Source organism: Nilaparvata lugens, chromosome 2 (assembly GCF_014356525.2).
Source record: "Nilaparvata lugens isolate BPH chromosome 2, ASM1435652v1, whole genome shotgun sequence".
NCBI classification, from domain to species: Eukaryota; Metazoa; Arthropoda; class Insecta; order Hemiptera; family Delphacidae; genus Nilaparvata; species Nilaparvata lugens.
In genome coordinates this window covers 45,914,549-45,931,121 of record NC_052505.1, presented here as the reverse complement: position 1 = coordinate 45,931,121, position 16,573 = coordinate 45,914,549, and the positions used below count along the sequence as shown (strand labels likewise).

Sequence of the window (16,573 nt, the reverse complement as noted above, 5' to 3'; positions counted from 1 at the left end):
ATTTATTATGAATATTCGGGGGAAATGTTCTTTCTTACCTCAAAGCCGGCGCTCCTCATCGTCACAAGTTGGAGACTAACAGTCAATAGTAAGTGGAGAAATCAATTGTCACACGAGTGTGAATACATACGCATGACCTCAAAATAATATCAGTAGTCTCTGTATTCCTGATCTTGTCAAAGCCACAAACCACTAAATCATCGCTTAACAGATGAGTAACCTTTCACTAGCTCTTAACGAATATCATTTATGAAATTATCACAAAAAATCGCTACGGAAAACGGATATTTTACAAATTTTACTATTTTAAGGTGTGTAGAAATAGTTTATTGAAGGGATTAAGTTTCTTGACTCAAGTATGCAGGTTGAAACATATACATAAACATGAGCATAATCCGTTTAAATATAAATCCTACATGGATTTGAGTCATTTTCAACCTATCAAATTAAAAGTGAATTAAGACGCTCACGCCTGAGAGTTGAACTGAGCTGAATGAGGGTGGTTGCTGAATGCTGGATGCTGGGTGATTGTGAGGCCAAGTCGAGAACTCATGAATGTAGGCCTACTGCAATGAATGACCGGCAGGAAATAAATTTTATTATCAATATTATCGGGTGGTTCGATTTTGGAACAAGAATTGCAGTTGCTTTAATCTCTTAACATTATTTTTGCGTTCGGACAGCAAATATTTAGTAAAGTCGAATAAACATTGGCAGCTGATGATAATCTGTCATCATCACCTCTCATCATCTGTCCAATCACCCAAAGAGCTCATAGCAATGTCATCATCCTCACTCATAGAAAGTGTCTTAAGCCGGCCACTGATGACTTTCAAGAAGCCATCACGTCTCTCAGAATTTCCACCGATTGGCTCATTTTTATCCAATTGTCAGAATTTCTGGATGGCGTCATAGAATAAACAATCTATAAATTGCGGCGAAATCTATAAATCTATAACAATCCATAAATCTATAACAATCTATCAATGGCTGCGTGTTGGCTTTTATAGAACATTCGTTAGTGGCCAGCTTTGTAATAGGCCAATGCAACTCCAACAACAGTTAACTTCTTTATTTTGTAATAGTTATTGATAATTGATCATTTGTAACAGTTAGACTATTGATATTTGTAACATTAATATTAAATATTAAATATCTATTTATCGTAGATAATATTTAGGATTATCGTAGATAATCCTGCTCATTCTCTCAATTGATTGTTTGAACGATTTGATTGTTTCATTTGTGAATAAATATCTTTCTACGAATAAATTGATTTGTGCACTACTGTTACACAAATTGTCACCTAAAAGCGTTTTCTTCAGATTCGGTGATCTACTGCTTTGACCCTCTCGCCACGGAATAAACATACCAGTAGTGCTCCTCTACTCTGTGCTCTCGCTTTCCAGACCTATTTCTATGTGTCAAGCGTCATTCTATTCTTCTGTGAGGATCTTCAACTCCAGAAGTACGGTACCAACCAAAAAGTTATTGAAAGAGGAACTTTTCTTTTTGTCGGCTTTTTGAGTTTTGTCTCAAGAGCAAGCCATATATACGAGTGATAGTGCTTTTCTGTTTATTTTGCTCAATTCACTGTCAGTCAACAGAACTATATAATTAAAAGTTGATAATGATTCCATAGAGCTGAGGCTATTAGTTTTTTATTTTTTATTCATATAAATAAAATAAAAGTATTTGAATTGATCATCGGGCCTTATTCTGTCAGATACATTTTCACGATGAAAAGCAAAGATTATATCTATCTGCAGGCTACCGTACTGTAAATTTGTTGAATTTCTTCCACACTATCAGGTCTTTAAAATAATTAGTTGTACAGTATAAGGTCTCAGAAATAGCTAAATAATTATCTAGATAATAAAAAGTTGGGTACGGGTGTACATAAATCAGTTGTATTTGCTTTGTACCAAGAACAGGAATTACAGAGACTGCTTGATTAATATCTGTCATTTGTAATTTCTAAATGGAAATAAAAATTGTATTTTTAAAGCCTACTTTAATGTTATAATGCTCTATTTCAGGTAAGCTCATGATTCCCATGATTACAATTATCTTTCTTGTCTTGTTATGAAATAGGTGAATGAACTCTCAGTACTCTAGAGGAGTTTGAGACTATAATATACATAGCTACCTTCATTTACTAATCCTGTACCAGTAGGCCTACATTTACTATATAACTATAACTTTATCGGCCCTATCGAATAAAACTAAAAAATAGTAAGGAAGGCCTATAGAAGCATTTAAAACTACTGAGCAATATTTTTATTTATTAATAGTTTGAAAGAACAAGACGTACTCTGTATTCTCAGTGAATAGCATTTGAATCAGCCATAGAAACCGCTAAACAAATAGTTCACGAATTAATATGAGAAAAGTCTAAATGAAGTCGAGCTGAAAGTCACGGTACAGCGGTACAGTACCTACTACCTACTGAATAATCAGTACCGGTAGACCTAATATTGAGCCTACTACTAGAGAACTCGCTCAAAATGCAACTGATATTATGACAGCTGTTCTATTGAAAGGATTAAAAGGAGCCCAGTCAATAAAGAATATGCGCAACCAATTAGGGGAAAGCTAAATTTTTGCAGGGTTTTAGTATGCATAGTTCATAGCCTGGAGCTGAAGAGTCCCCATCGTTACACAGCTTGCTTCCCCCCAGGGCACCCCCGAAGTTTGAAAGTGCAATATGGTTTCTTAAAACGAGTATATCTCGACTCCAAATCAAGATATCGGATCTGACTTTGATTCAATCCTTCCAAGGATGAATAAATCTACAATTAATGTCATATAATATTTTATTATTAATATTTAATATTAATGTTATTTAATATTTAATATTATTATAAAATATAATATTTAATATTTATCTATTGTTCACGAAGTTATTTCCATACAAAGCCAAAAAATGTTTTACCTCATAATTTTATATTTTGTATAATAAAAGTTTCCCCATCCGTTTTTCGAGAAAAAAGTTCCATTTAAAAATTATAGCTCATTTGAAGACCTTATTGATAATGGATCATGAGTCAAACTTTTTCATGCCCTATAAAATTGATTGTCCAGTTAATCGCTGCACAATGTAAGTTTTTCGCGCCACATGCTCATTTCAAGTAATACTACCACCTACAGTGTAATATTACATTTCTTCTCACATTTGAATCGAATCTTCAATTCGAGATCTATGGAACTTTATAGTAAATATCAGAGTCATCAATAGACGAACAAACTTTTTGACGGAGAATTTATTATCGTCAATGTTTGTTGCATTGTTCCATGGTGTCACCGAGGCAGGGTAACAAAATTAGTAGATAAATGGTTTATTTAAATCGAGATATATATAAAAATTTAAAATAATAGTTTCAAAATAAAGTTTTATTGAGAACAGATGTAGAATGTGAATTCTAAACTTGTAAGTTATAATTTTTTGGTGATGTGTCTGTAAAATCTATACTGAACAAGGCGTTGGCTTTGTGACTTGCAACTTAGGTTTTTTCCTGTTCTGCCCTCTCTAGAAAAATGGCTGGCTACGAGTGTTGTTGTGGAGTTTTGCTCTGAATCATTTTCGTTTATTAATGTTTTAAATTGAGTTTTATATAAATTTTTGTGTTCTATTTTGTTAAGATTTAGCTGTTTGTATCGTCAAGCCAATAGCCACTGTGTTTCAACTGTAAACTAGATAAGTATTTTAGTTCGTAGTTACTCTAAAAATAATTAGGCTTAAGATATATTTCTTTGTGTATTTGTATAAATTCATCTGAAGATTATAAGTTCTTTTGCTCTGAAAACTGGATTTCTCATTCATAGGCGATAGATCCATTCACAATTTATCAAGAATCTATTTCATTGGAGCCGACAACTATCCTTAGGTTAATAGGTGGAATGCTATTCCAACCAATTTAAGGAAAAATTGGTAGCACGGCAAATGTTACCCCTGTGGTGGGACAGAATTACAAAATAAATATGTCCCAAATGGTACACCATGAAATCCCTGGTTATAGAAATTATTAGTGGATAGATATCTTGATAGGTTATGAATGGTTTGTTGCTGAGTGGGAGGTCAGTTCAAGAGAGATCAAGTTTTAATGAATCAGTGCATATTACAAAATGGCAAACATTAAAAATGATCTGAATCTTATAGCATTCTTAACACAAAGGTTTGATAAGCTAGATGCTAGATTTGATGAGTTAAATGCTAGATTTGATGAGCAAAATGCTAAATTTGATAAGCAAAATGCTAAGTTAGACCAAATGTTTAAAAATCAAAATGCTAGGTTTGATGATATGAAGCAAGAATGTACTAGCATTAGACTAGAGCAGGTTAGTATAAACCTTCTATTGAAAGATGCACATGAAACATTGAAAGATAATCATGAAGATGAAAACAAATTGAAGCAGGATAATAGTAGTGTTAAGTTACAGGATCAACTCATTCAAGTTTCTGACAATGTAGGCCTAGTTACTGTTGTTGAAAAAGTCAACCCTAATGAGGCAGTAGAATTGAGTAAAGAAGTAGGTAGGAAGTTGTCTTCACTGGAAGTCAACTATCATGAAAGTAATATTGCTACATTGAAGGTTAGGAAAACTATAAATAAAGTGAATGATTACATGAGACAGGTTTCTGTGGAGGTTAGGAATAATGTAAACAAAATGAATGTTGCTTTGAGTCAAGTTGATGAGTTCAACTTTCAACTGAGAATTGAAAAGGTGTATGCAATGCATTCTCAAGTGAACATGACTAACTTTTGCAAGCAAAACGGCTTTGTTGAAACAAATGAACCCATGAATAAAATCATGTTCTTGAAGAAAACAAAACGCAAAGTTTCCATTGATGTGTTAGTATTCAAAGGTTGTTTTAAGTTGCTTATTTACAAGATGATGACTGTGAATCACATGATGAAAGGGTATTCCCCAACACACAATGATTAGGAATCCTGTGTCATGCCGGGATTCAGAATAGCAATGACCGTAAATACTACGTATGGTAAGAGTCCATAATTGTATCTTTTTTCTTTCCTGTAGCCTATTTTCTTGGCCCTTAATCTTTTCAAATTTCAATTCTTTCCTGTCTTTGTGTAATGTTCAGTAAATTTCTTCTATGATGCATATCTTAACCAATCTTGTCCATAGTCATTTAAATTTGTATTCTTCTGAAATAATATTAGAAGTTAAAATAGTAGCTTATTTTCCTAATCTTTAAATTGTTGATAAAACTTAACTTTTCTAAAATCTATCCATTGTTGTGTAAATAATTGTATGCTTGTGGTATATTTTTTCATCATGTATTACATATTTTAATCATGTCTATTTTTTTTAGGTATTATATTAGGTAATTAGGTTTTTCAGAGCAATTATGTCCCATGTTCTCATCTTTCATTGCATATCGTGCCATAAGCCATATGTAATTAGGTTATAGTTTTCTTCTGGGCTTTTAACCCATTTTGCATTTTATTTTTTTTCTTTGCTGTCCAATACTTTGGATTTTTGGTAGACAAGTAGGTGTGATTCTTTTAGAGGTGTGGGCGTGAACCACATACGGCTGGACTCGATTATCTGACCTACTTGTTTGCGATATAAAAACCTTATGACTGCAACATCAAATGTTTGTAAAACCTTTTGCATACTTTTGTTTTTGTGGTCCGATACTAGAGTCTGCTATCACATTGCCTTACAGACATCTAGGAACTATCCACCCAGTCACAATAGTCAACATATTTTTTTCCTTCACCAGTTGTTTTTGTGGGAGTGATAGCTCACAATTATAACAAATTAGAGTCATACTTGGAATTTACAAAATTCCATAGTAGTATTTTATTAAATATACTTCCTCATGAAAGTTCAGTACTGACATGTAGGATAGGCTCTAATTAATCTTTCTCTTCTTTGTATTGTTTTAGGGAATTTATTTACCCAGTTTTCTATTTCTCTTTTTTGTATTTTTTAGGGAACTTATTTACCCATTTTTCATCTTGATCATCTTTGTATTATAATCTTGAAATGTTTGTACTTATTATACAGTCTTTAAAATTTTAAATTATTTTAAAAAATAAATGGTTCAATTTAAAACGTTTTGTTATATTATTAATTGAAATAAGTTTTTTGTGATTGATATCTTTTTCAAAATTTTTAAAACTGTTTGTTCTATAAATTTTGATATGATTGATTATCGTTTGAAATGGATGCTGGAGTGTATGTAGAATTTTTAGTGGGGTTTGTTGATTAGAATTTTGCTGGTATGTGATTGTTTTTTGAGATGGAAACCCATTATTGCCTAAAGAAGGAATAACAGAGGTTATGACTTAGAGAGGCAGTAATGAGATAATATTTTTTGTGTTGATTACTTATGTTGATTGCCATAGATGCAAAAATAATGATTAATAATGTTGATTGCCATAGATGCAGATTACTTATGAATATTGTTTGCCTTTGAAGCAAAATATTATTGATGTTTTGAATGATTTCTTGTTTAATGATTGATAGTAAAGTTTTGTCATGAAATGTAGTTTGTGTTTAGAACATTGAAGAGTCGAAATAAACTATAGTATCCAACAAACGATGATTAACAATATTAAATAATTTGCTTTTTATAAAATTTTTTGAACAAAATTAAAACTAAATAATTTCGAAACCCTGAATGATAAATCATAAATGTGAAATGAACTTGCTATAAATGCTATGAATGAAATGTTATACTAAATGATAATGAAATGCAGATATATTATGAAATGATTGTGAATAGAAGACCAATTGTCTGAAATTATTGAAATATGTATTGAAATTAATTTTTGTTGTGATGATCTGATGTTTTTTACAATTTTGATAATGATACAGGGTGTTATGAAATTCTATTTCTATTTTGAAGAATGGATTAAATTTTGATAATTGAACAGTGAATAGATGAAAATGAATTTTTTTTAAATTTATCATTGATATGTCCATATTTCACAATTTATGTATTGCTGACTGTATAATAAGATGTTAACAAATTTCAATTTCATATATATTTAAAAATAATTTTTATGTGTATTAGATTGTATTGATAGCCTAATCAAATTTTTTCTTTTTAGTTTATAAGCATTTAAAGATAACAGGTACAGCACAGACATTAACATTGAAATAGTTATCATGTGAATCTCGAAATCAGCAACAAGTGAACGCCATGAAGAGTGTTAAGAACATTTGGGTGATTTTCGAACTAGTGTGACATAACTACGCCAAATATCTACGCCAATATCTACACCAATATCTACGCCAAAATCTACGCTGCGGCCTACACTAATAACTACGCCAATATCAACACCAATAACTACGCCTAAATCTACGCTGTGGCCTACACCAATAACTACACCAATGTCAACACCAATATCAACACCAATAACTACGCCAAAATCTACGCCGATGCCTGTGCTGATGCCAATGCCAATATCTACGCCGATGCCTGCGCCGAAGCCAATATCTGCGCCAATGCTGATGCCAAAATCTGCGCCAATGCTGATGCCAATGCCAATAACTATGCAAATGTCAACACCAATAACTACACCAATGCCTGTGCCAATAACAAAATCTGCGCCAATGCTGATTCCAATGCCAATATCTACGCCGATGCCTGCGCCAATACCAATGCCTGCGCCAATGCTGATGCCAACACCAAAATCAATGCCAATAGCTACACCAATGCCTGCACCAATGCCAAAATCTACGCCAATGCCTGTGCTGATGTCAATGCCTGCGCCAATGCCAATAGCTACGCCAATGCCTGCGCCAATGCTGATGCCAACACCAAAATCAACGCCGATGCCTGTGCTGATGTCAATGCCTGCGCCAATGCCAATAGCTACGCCAATGCCAAAATCTGCGCCAATGCTAATGCCAATGCCTGCGCCAATGCCAATGCCTGCGCCAATGCCAATGCCAATATCAACGCCGATGCTAAAGCCGACACCAAAGCATACGCCAATAGCAATGCCAATGCTTATTGCTGACCTTGTATCTCAAACTTCAACACTACTGCATTACCTGGAGGTAATTGCCATCCATGTTCACATTCACAACTTTGAATTCAGAAGAACAGTCACAGTATCATGAAAGAATTGATTCAAAAAATCCTCTCCTAAATTATTCCTGTATGCAGAACTCTAAACCTTGAAAGCTGAAAATATCAAAAAACCAAACCTTACCTAAATTAATCCTCACCTAAATCAATCCTGTATGCAGCGTCTATCTCTTTTCCAAAAAACGAATTACATTGTCATTTCAAGCCTGAAATGTACATTGTATAATTACAAATATGATACAAAATTTATGTGACTCTGTATTGAATTTGGAATGCAGCCGTCTACTACAAGCATGAAGCAATGCTAACTGAGATGTCACCTGTATCGAGTTTGATATGCATCAGTCGACTACAAGTATCAGCCCAACACTACGTGCATCCAGATCAGCCCAACACTACGTGCATCCAGATCAGCCCAACACTAATGTCATCACATTGGAGTCACACTTAACTGAAAATCATACTGAGTGCCTTAACGGACTGTTTTCCAAAATGTGCATCAATAAAATCAACCGCGTCAATAGTGAAAGAAATGAACATTTTTTGATTTATTGAAATTTTATGTGAAAATTAAATGTAACAATTCATCAATTCATTTAAAAAAATAATAATAATAAAAATAATAAATTTTTCATTCAACATACTAAATTTTTTTTATGCAATAAAAATTAATTTTTCTATCTATTAAATTTATGTGCAATTTCAAAAAACTATTCTTTACATATTAAACTTTCTGTTGAGATATTTTTCTTTAAATTATAAAGCTAAATCAAAAGTAATATTGATATTCTATATTTTGAAATATTGTTTGGAAACATATAACAAACGCTATTGATGAATTTTTATAATAATTTTCAATATTATTGGATGACATGTAATGTTTTTCTAGAAAAAATTGTTACTGTTCTCAAATTTAAATTTCAACAATTTTCATTAGGGTCAATGTAATTTTTTTTCTTTAAATTTTCAAACAGTAAAATTTTTTTTATGTCAAGAGGGGGGTATTTGTAATATTACATTTTTTCTCACATTTGAATCAAATCTTCAATTCGAGATCTATGGAACTTTATAGTAAATATCAGAGTCATCAATAGACGAACAAACTTGATTGATGTAGAGAATTGTAGGGAATTCTATCCTCTATAAGCCCTGTTGTCTCTCCATCCACTCCAATTGATTGGAAAATGGCTTGAACCTTATTGGAGCGAGGATGAATTTCTTGAAATCTTCGGCTTCTTTAAACTCATCTAACTAATTTCAAAACTGTTTATTCATAATATAGTTTAATACACGTGAAATCCTGGTCCACAATTTGAGATCAAATTCAATTCTCTCTATCACCAAGGACTTCAGAGGTGGATGGCATTAAGAACAGAAAAAAGCACTACTTATGATAATGGTTATCCGGGAAACCACCTGTTAGTGGTAGTATACAACTCCAATGGGCATCTAGCACGAAATAGCGTATATTGTGCAGATTAACTGAACAATCAAGATTATAGGACATAAAAAAGTTTGACTTATGGTACATCATTTTAAAGGTCTTAAAACGAGCTATAACGTTTTTACGAAATATTTTTCTCGAAAAACGAAAATTATACTTTTAAAAATTAAAAACTCTTATTATACAAAAAATAAAATTATGAGGTGAATCCTCTCTGATTTTCTTACTTTGTATGGAAATAGCTTCCTGAACAATGGATTTAGGTAAGGTTAAAATATTATATGGCATTAATTGTAGATTTATTCATCCTTGGAAGGATTGAATCAAAGATCAAAGTCAGATCGAAATCTTGATTTGGAGCCGAGATATACTTGTTTTAAGAAGCTATTTCAGTTTGGAACTTGCGAGGGGTCCTGCGAGAAAGCAAGCAGTGCAACGATGGGGACTCTTCGGTTCCAGGCTATGTATACCAGGTAACAACCTGCAAAAATTCAGCTTCCCCTAATTGCAATGATCATTGCATGGAATTAATAATCTAGTTGACAGCTGATATTGTCATTTGTTGCAGATAAATATTACTAGGTACTTTTTTCTTATGAACTTACAATATTACCATAAGTGATAATAGTTATCCTGTTTAATCCTCAAAAAAGACAAAGGAGTGAGTTATGGACTTCCAATGCTACCATATACCTAGTAACAATAGTGTTATTCTGTTTAATCTTCAATTTTGTTGGCCAATGAAAGCGATCTGTATAATGGTTCAAAGAATATGTGTGTGTATTGAAAATTAGAAGTTATAAATCGAAAGTAATCGTCAAACAGAGGGACAAAGACTCGAGGCTCTAGCACGTCGTCAACCGCACCGAGCCCGCGCCGACATACGGCCGAGCTAAGTCCGCGACACGGTGATGGTGGTAGGAGAGAAGGAGAACACACATATCCTTGCGACAGCCGAGCGGCAGCAGTGTCTTAGTTCTGTAGTGCTACTGTGGTCTGATTTCTGAATGTGTTTATAATATAAAACTATTAAAAGCTTGTTACATCCGATTTAAAATTTTAAACTAATTACCTGTAAATACAGAAGATGAGAATCATAGTGCTGGTATATATTTCGGTGCATAACAATACCATCATCAGTCATGTACCGGAAATATAATTATATCAGCAATAGCCTAAAATTGTTATATTCTGCCTTCTGCATCTACACGTAATAAGTTTTAAATTTTAAATTTAAGACACAGTCACGGGTTCCTTCTTTTATACTTTTTGTTGTTCATTTTATTATTTATTATAAATAATGATGTCTATTATACATTTGGCTTAACTTATTTGGTTCTACTTTTACTTTTGGTTTAACTTATTTTCCGTTCAACCATATTTCTAATAACTTTGATCGTAAAAAACTGGAAAATTCCTTATCTCTTCAATAGGTTTATCACTCTCTATGTTAAACGAGGCCGCACCATCACCGTCAAAAAGTAAACTGAACTAGTCGGTGACGGCGCGGACAACAAACACGGTGACGGTGCTGACGCGGTGCGGTAGTATGTGTCCCTTCACATTTGAAAGCATATTTTGTTTTCTCACTCGCCGTAGTACGTCCGACACTCGGCCATACCGCGGCGCGGGCTCGGTGCGGCTATGTGTGTCCCGGCAATAACTCGCCGCCACGCTTGTTAAACTATAATTTTAAATCGTGAATATCTGACGCATATGAGCACTGAAATGTACTTATAAGAGTATCATTCCATTATTGATTCATGAATACGGTATTCATCACATGTAAACCGTTCAAAAAACTTACATCAGTGGCAGAAATGTCTATGACAGAAATTGTGAATGCAGGATTGTCATGACATTTTGTTTCCTTACTGGCTTCCTCCATACTGGAACTTCCTGGAAAAACAATGTATTGTCATTTTATAATTTTCAATAGAAAGGCTATCGTACAAGTGTTTTAGCACTGTTTAATATATTTTAATTGCATCATTATTATTTATAATATAATACATCTGTAATGTATGCTTTAAGTATTAAGGATACACCGGTATAGCGAAACACTAGACTTCCGTCATCGACAATATAAGGGAAACTGGAGAAATTAAACAAATATTAAATGACTGACATTTTTTATTATCAGTAGAGACTACCGAGATTCAGTACAATATCTATAGTAAACTTTTGGTCATATACTCCTACATATTACGCTTATGAACTGTAACTGTAACGTATACATTATAGTTGACGAAACGTACGGACTTGCAGTAAAAAAGAAGCACTTTTGACTCAGTACGATGTGTAACGGTAATTAAGTAATATGCAGGTAATATAGAAGGAATTTCAAAACCCATAAAGTAGGCCAATATCCATAATATGTAGCAAACATGTAATTGCGACCCTCAATTGTTTTGTAAGCAACTATTTTAAATTTGAAGGTAGCAGAGGTCAAGGAAGTGAAGAAGATCAGTGAAATGTAGGCTACTGTACGGTACTTCTCAACAAAATTTTCAAGTGAATAATTTAATTTTTATAGAATGGCGATAGCCTTTTAAATTGTTCAATTTATGTGTAATAAAATCACACAACGATAATTAAGCCTACTGAGATTGAAAATAATATTAGGTTGCTAGAGAATAAAAAATAATAATTTCCAAGATGTTTTATTTAATCTTAATTTGTTCTTTATTGATGTCTTACATTTGATTTCATGATGATATATAGTACGGTAATGTTCAGTGTAACTACAATAAAATAGTGAGTACCGGTACCGTAGATGGATCTTGCTAAGCTAATAAATCTGACGGCATTCTGCCGTCTTAATACAAATGTAGTAGTTCTATGGAAGATGGATCTACACTTAAATTAACTATACAGCGGAGTTATCATTGAAAATTATGAGATTTTTGAAAGGCTAAAGTTGGAATTTCAATTACCGTACAAAATACTGGTTTGAATTCAGGTAGAAAAGTTCAAGGTTATACATTATATTAACTGGTTAAGATCAGCAATGACACTGACTGGCTTCAACCCCCTGAGTTGTCACAAAAGTGTTTGTTTCTATACAGTAATATTGCAGGCTTTATCATAATATACGGTAGGCTATATTGTCGAGACTGTGACGATAAAAACACTGATTAATATAATTTGTAGAAAAACTATAAATAAAAATTACTGAAATAATTCTTGCTTACCTTGCAAATTTACTTTAGATGTGGATTCCACTTCTTTCAACAGGACACACAATAGAACAGAACACTGATTCCGCATGGAATCAACAGCTGGTTGAGCTTCAGTGTTGCACTGAGCCAGTACAACTGAATCACTATCAACGAATACTATGAGTGGCCGACGCCGGAGAAAGGAATACCGTACAGTTGCAGCGATTTCATTCTTGGAATGGCATATTACATCACAGTTTTATCATGACTCACACACTACTGAATTGAAATGCTCACCTGTCCCACTAATAGTACCGGTACATGCCAGCGCTTTATCAATGAGTGGTCGCGCATTATTTGACTGCGTATCCTGTGGCTGTGAAGAACGCTTCCGTACGCAATGACTAGTTTTTTAACAAAAGAGATACTCGATTTAAAATAAGATTTTTCAAAAAAAAAAATGAAACAAAAAAAATATTTTGAAAAATTGGTTTTAGAATTATAAACGTTCATAGAGAATAGTTAGTGGGTGTTATTAGGTATTAGTATTTTATAAAATATTCTTATGTAGTTGTATCCTACCTCATTAATTTTCAAAAACAAATGAACAGGGAATAAATAAAATTTAGTATAGAAGTCCAGCTTCTATAAAAGACCATGTATTAGGTGGTTTTGATAACGTGAGATAAAGTTATATTGGAAGGGCTCCCAATAACCATCGTGAAAGATCCGCCTAAATTCATTTTTCAAGCGTTTTTCTACTTTTTTTAAGAACTGACAGAATTTAGTTTCAGCTGAGATGTAGCCTACCAATGCTTTATTGGAAGGGCTTTGAAATAACGCCCAAAATCTGCGTTTTACCAGCGTTCTTCTAAACATTTTTGAGAACAATTAGTCATAAAACGTTTAGTTTTACAAAGGTTCAGCTAGTCTTAAAGTTTAATGAGAATACTTCAATATTTAGCCGATAATACGATACATCAGCTCGCTATGTTCAAATGCTAAATAACGTCCTCATTCCTGAACTTCAATGATTTCATGTGAATAACATAACCTATTATTAATATCAACATTTTTTTTCAACAGTATGGAGCATCTAGCCATACGGCCAGATTATCAATTGATCAGTAGGAATGGGGAAATTCAGTGACTCCTCATACACCTCTTCTAAGCTCGTGTGATTTCTTTTATGGGGATACCTCAGGGGAAGTCAAAGGTTTTTGAGACTCGTCCAGCGACAATACAAAACTTAAAAATGCGGATTACACAAGAAATTCGTGCAATAACAGAAGTGGTGTTAAGGCTTGTAAGTGAGAATTCAAGTGTAAGAAGTAATACTCAAACAATATGTACCTACAAAATGATGGTCGCCACCTTACTGGAGTAATATTCAAGAAGTAACCATTTTTCTGTATAAAACCTAAATTCCATTTGTATTCTTACGATTTGTTGGAATATATGACTATGACTATTTTCTGTGAATTTCATTTATTAATAGTAATAAATAATTATTATAATTAATAATTTACTAGTAGTTCTGCGAACAGTAGACTTCCGTCATCGACAATATAAGGGAAACTGGAGAAATTAAACAAATATTAAATGACTGACATTTTTTATTATCAGTAGAGACTACCGAGATTCAGTACAATATCTATAGTAAACTTTTGGTCATATACTCCTACATATTACGCTTATGAACTGTAACTGTAACGTATACATTATAGTTGACGAAACGTACGGACTTGCAGTAAAAAAGAAGCACTTTTGACTCAGTACGATGTGTAACGGTAATTAAGTAATATGCAGGTAATATAGAAGGAATTTCAAAACCCATAAAGTAGGCCAATATCCATAATATATAGCAAACATGTAATTGCGACCCTCAATTGTTTTGTAAGCAACTATTTTAAATTTGAAGGTAGCAGAGGTCAAGGAAGTGAAGAAGATCAGTGAAATGTAGGCTACTGTACGGTACTTCTCAACAAAATTTTCAAGTGAATAATTTAATTTTTATAGAATGGCGATAGCCTTTTAAATTGTTCAATTTATGTGTAATAAAATCACACAACGATAATTAAGCCTACTGAGATTGAAAATAATATTAGGTTGCTAGAGAATAAAAAATAATAATTTCCAAGATGTTTTATTTAATCTTAATTTGTTCTTTATTGATGTCTTACATTTGATTTCATGATGATATATAGTACGGTAATGTTCAGTGTAACTACAATAAAATAGTGAGTACCGTAGATGGATCTTGCTAAGCTAATAAATCTGACGGCATTCTGCCGTCTTAATACAAATGTAGTAGTTCTATGGAAGATGGATCTACACTTAAATTAACTATACAGCGGAGTTATCATTGAAAATTATGAGATTTTTGAAAGGCTAAAGTTGGAATTTCAATTACCGTACAAAATACTGGTTTGAATTCAGGTAGAAAAGTTCAAGGTTATACATTATATTAACTGGTTAAGATCAGCAATGACACTGACTGGCTTCAACCCCCTGAGTTGTCACAAAAGTGTTTGTTTCTATACAGTAATATTGCAGGCTTTATCATAATATACGGTAGGCTATATTGTCGAGACTGTGACGATAAAAACACTGATTAATATAATTTGTAGAAAAACTATAAATAAAAATTACTGAAATAATTCTTGCTTACCTTAAATTTACTTTAGATGTGGATTCCACTTCTTTCAACAGGACACACAATAGAACAGAACACTGATTCCGCATGGAATCAACAGCTGGTTGAGCTTCAGTGTTGCACTGAGCCAGTACAACTGAATCACTATCAACGAATACTATGAGTGGCCGACGCCGGAGAAAGGAATACCGTACAGTTGGAGCGATTTCATTCTTGGAATGGCATATTACATCACAGTTTTATCATGACTCACACACTACTGAATTGAAATGCTCACCTGTCCCACTCATAGTACCGGTACATGCCAGCGCTTTATCAATGAGTGGTCGCGCATTATTTGACTGCGTATCCTGTGGCTGTGAAGAACGCTTCCGTACGCAATGACTAGTTTTTTAACAAAAGAGATACTCGATTTAAAATAAGATTTTTCAAAAAAAAAATGAAACAAAAAAAATATTTTGAAAAATTGGTTTTAGAATTATAAACGTTCATAGAGAATAGTTAGTGGGTGTTATTAGGTATTAGTATTTTATAAAATATTCTTATGTAGTTGTATCCTACCTCATTAATTTTCAAAAACAAATGAACAGGGAATAAATAAAATTTAGTATAGAAGTCCAGCTTCTATAAAAGACCATGTATTAGGTGGTTTTGATAACGTGAGATAAAGTTATATTGGAAGGGCTCCCAATAACCATCGTGAAAGATCCGCCTAAATTCATTTTTCCAGCGTTTTTCTACTTTTTTTAAGAACTGACAGAATTTAGTTTCAGCTGAGATGTAGCCTACCAATGCTTTATTGGAAGGGCTTTGAAATAACGCCCAAAATCTGCGTTTTACCAGCGTTCTTCTAAACATTTTTGAGAACAATTAGTCATAAAACGTTTAGTTTTACAAAGGTTCAGCTAGTCTTAAAGTTTAATGAGAATACTTCAATATTTAGCCGATAATACGATACATCAGCTCGCTATGTTCAAATGCTAAATAACTTCCTCATTCCTGAACTTCAATGATTTCATGTGAATAACATAACCTATTATTAATATCAACATTTTTTTTCAACAGTATGGAGCATCTAGCCATACGGCCAGATTATCAATTGATCAGTAGGAATGGGGAAGTTCAGTGACTCCTCATACACCTCTTCTAAGCTCGTGTGATTTCTTTTATGGGGATACCTCAGGGGAAGTCAAAGGTTTTTGAGACTCGTCCAGCGACAATACAAAACTTAAAAAATGCGG

At 33.1% G+C, this 16,573-nt stretch overlaps 1 protein-coding gene across 1 annotated transcript in view; it reads right to left on the bottom strand.

Moving 5' to 3' along the window:
* Nucleotides 1–12,873, bottom strand: part of LOC111046996 (phospholipid phosphatase 1) — a 75,913-nt gene extending 63,040 nt beyond the window's left edge. The window contains exons 1-2 of the mRNA XM_022332656.2: nucleotides 12,710–12,873; nucleotides 11,323–11,414 (exon numbers count right to left, since the gene is read on the bottom strand). Of these exons, the coding sequence (XP_022188348.2) occupies nucleotides 11,323–11,414; nucleotides 12,710–12,785 (168 nt within the window). The 5' untranslated portion in view covers nucleotides 12,786–12,873. The remainder of the gene's footprint in view (nucleotides 1–11,322; nucleotides 11,415–12,709) is intronic.
* Nucleotides 12,874–16,573: the final 3,700 nt, after the last annotated feature.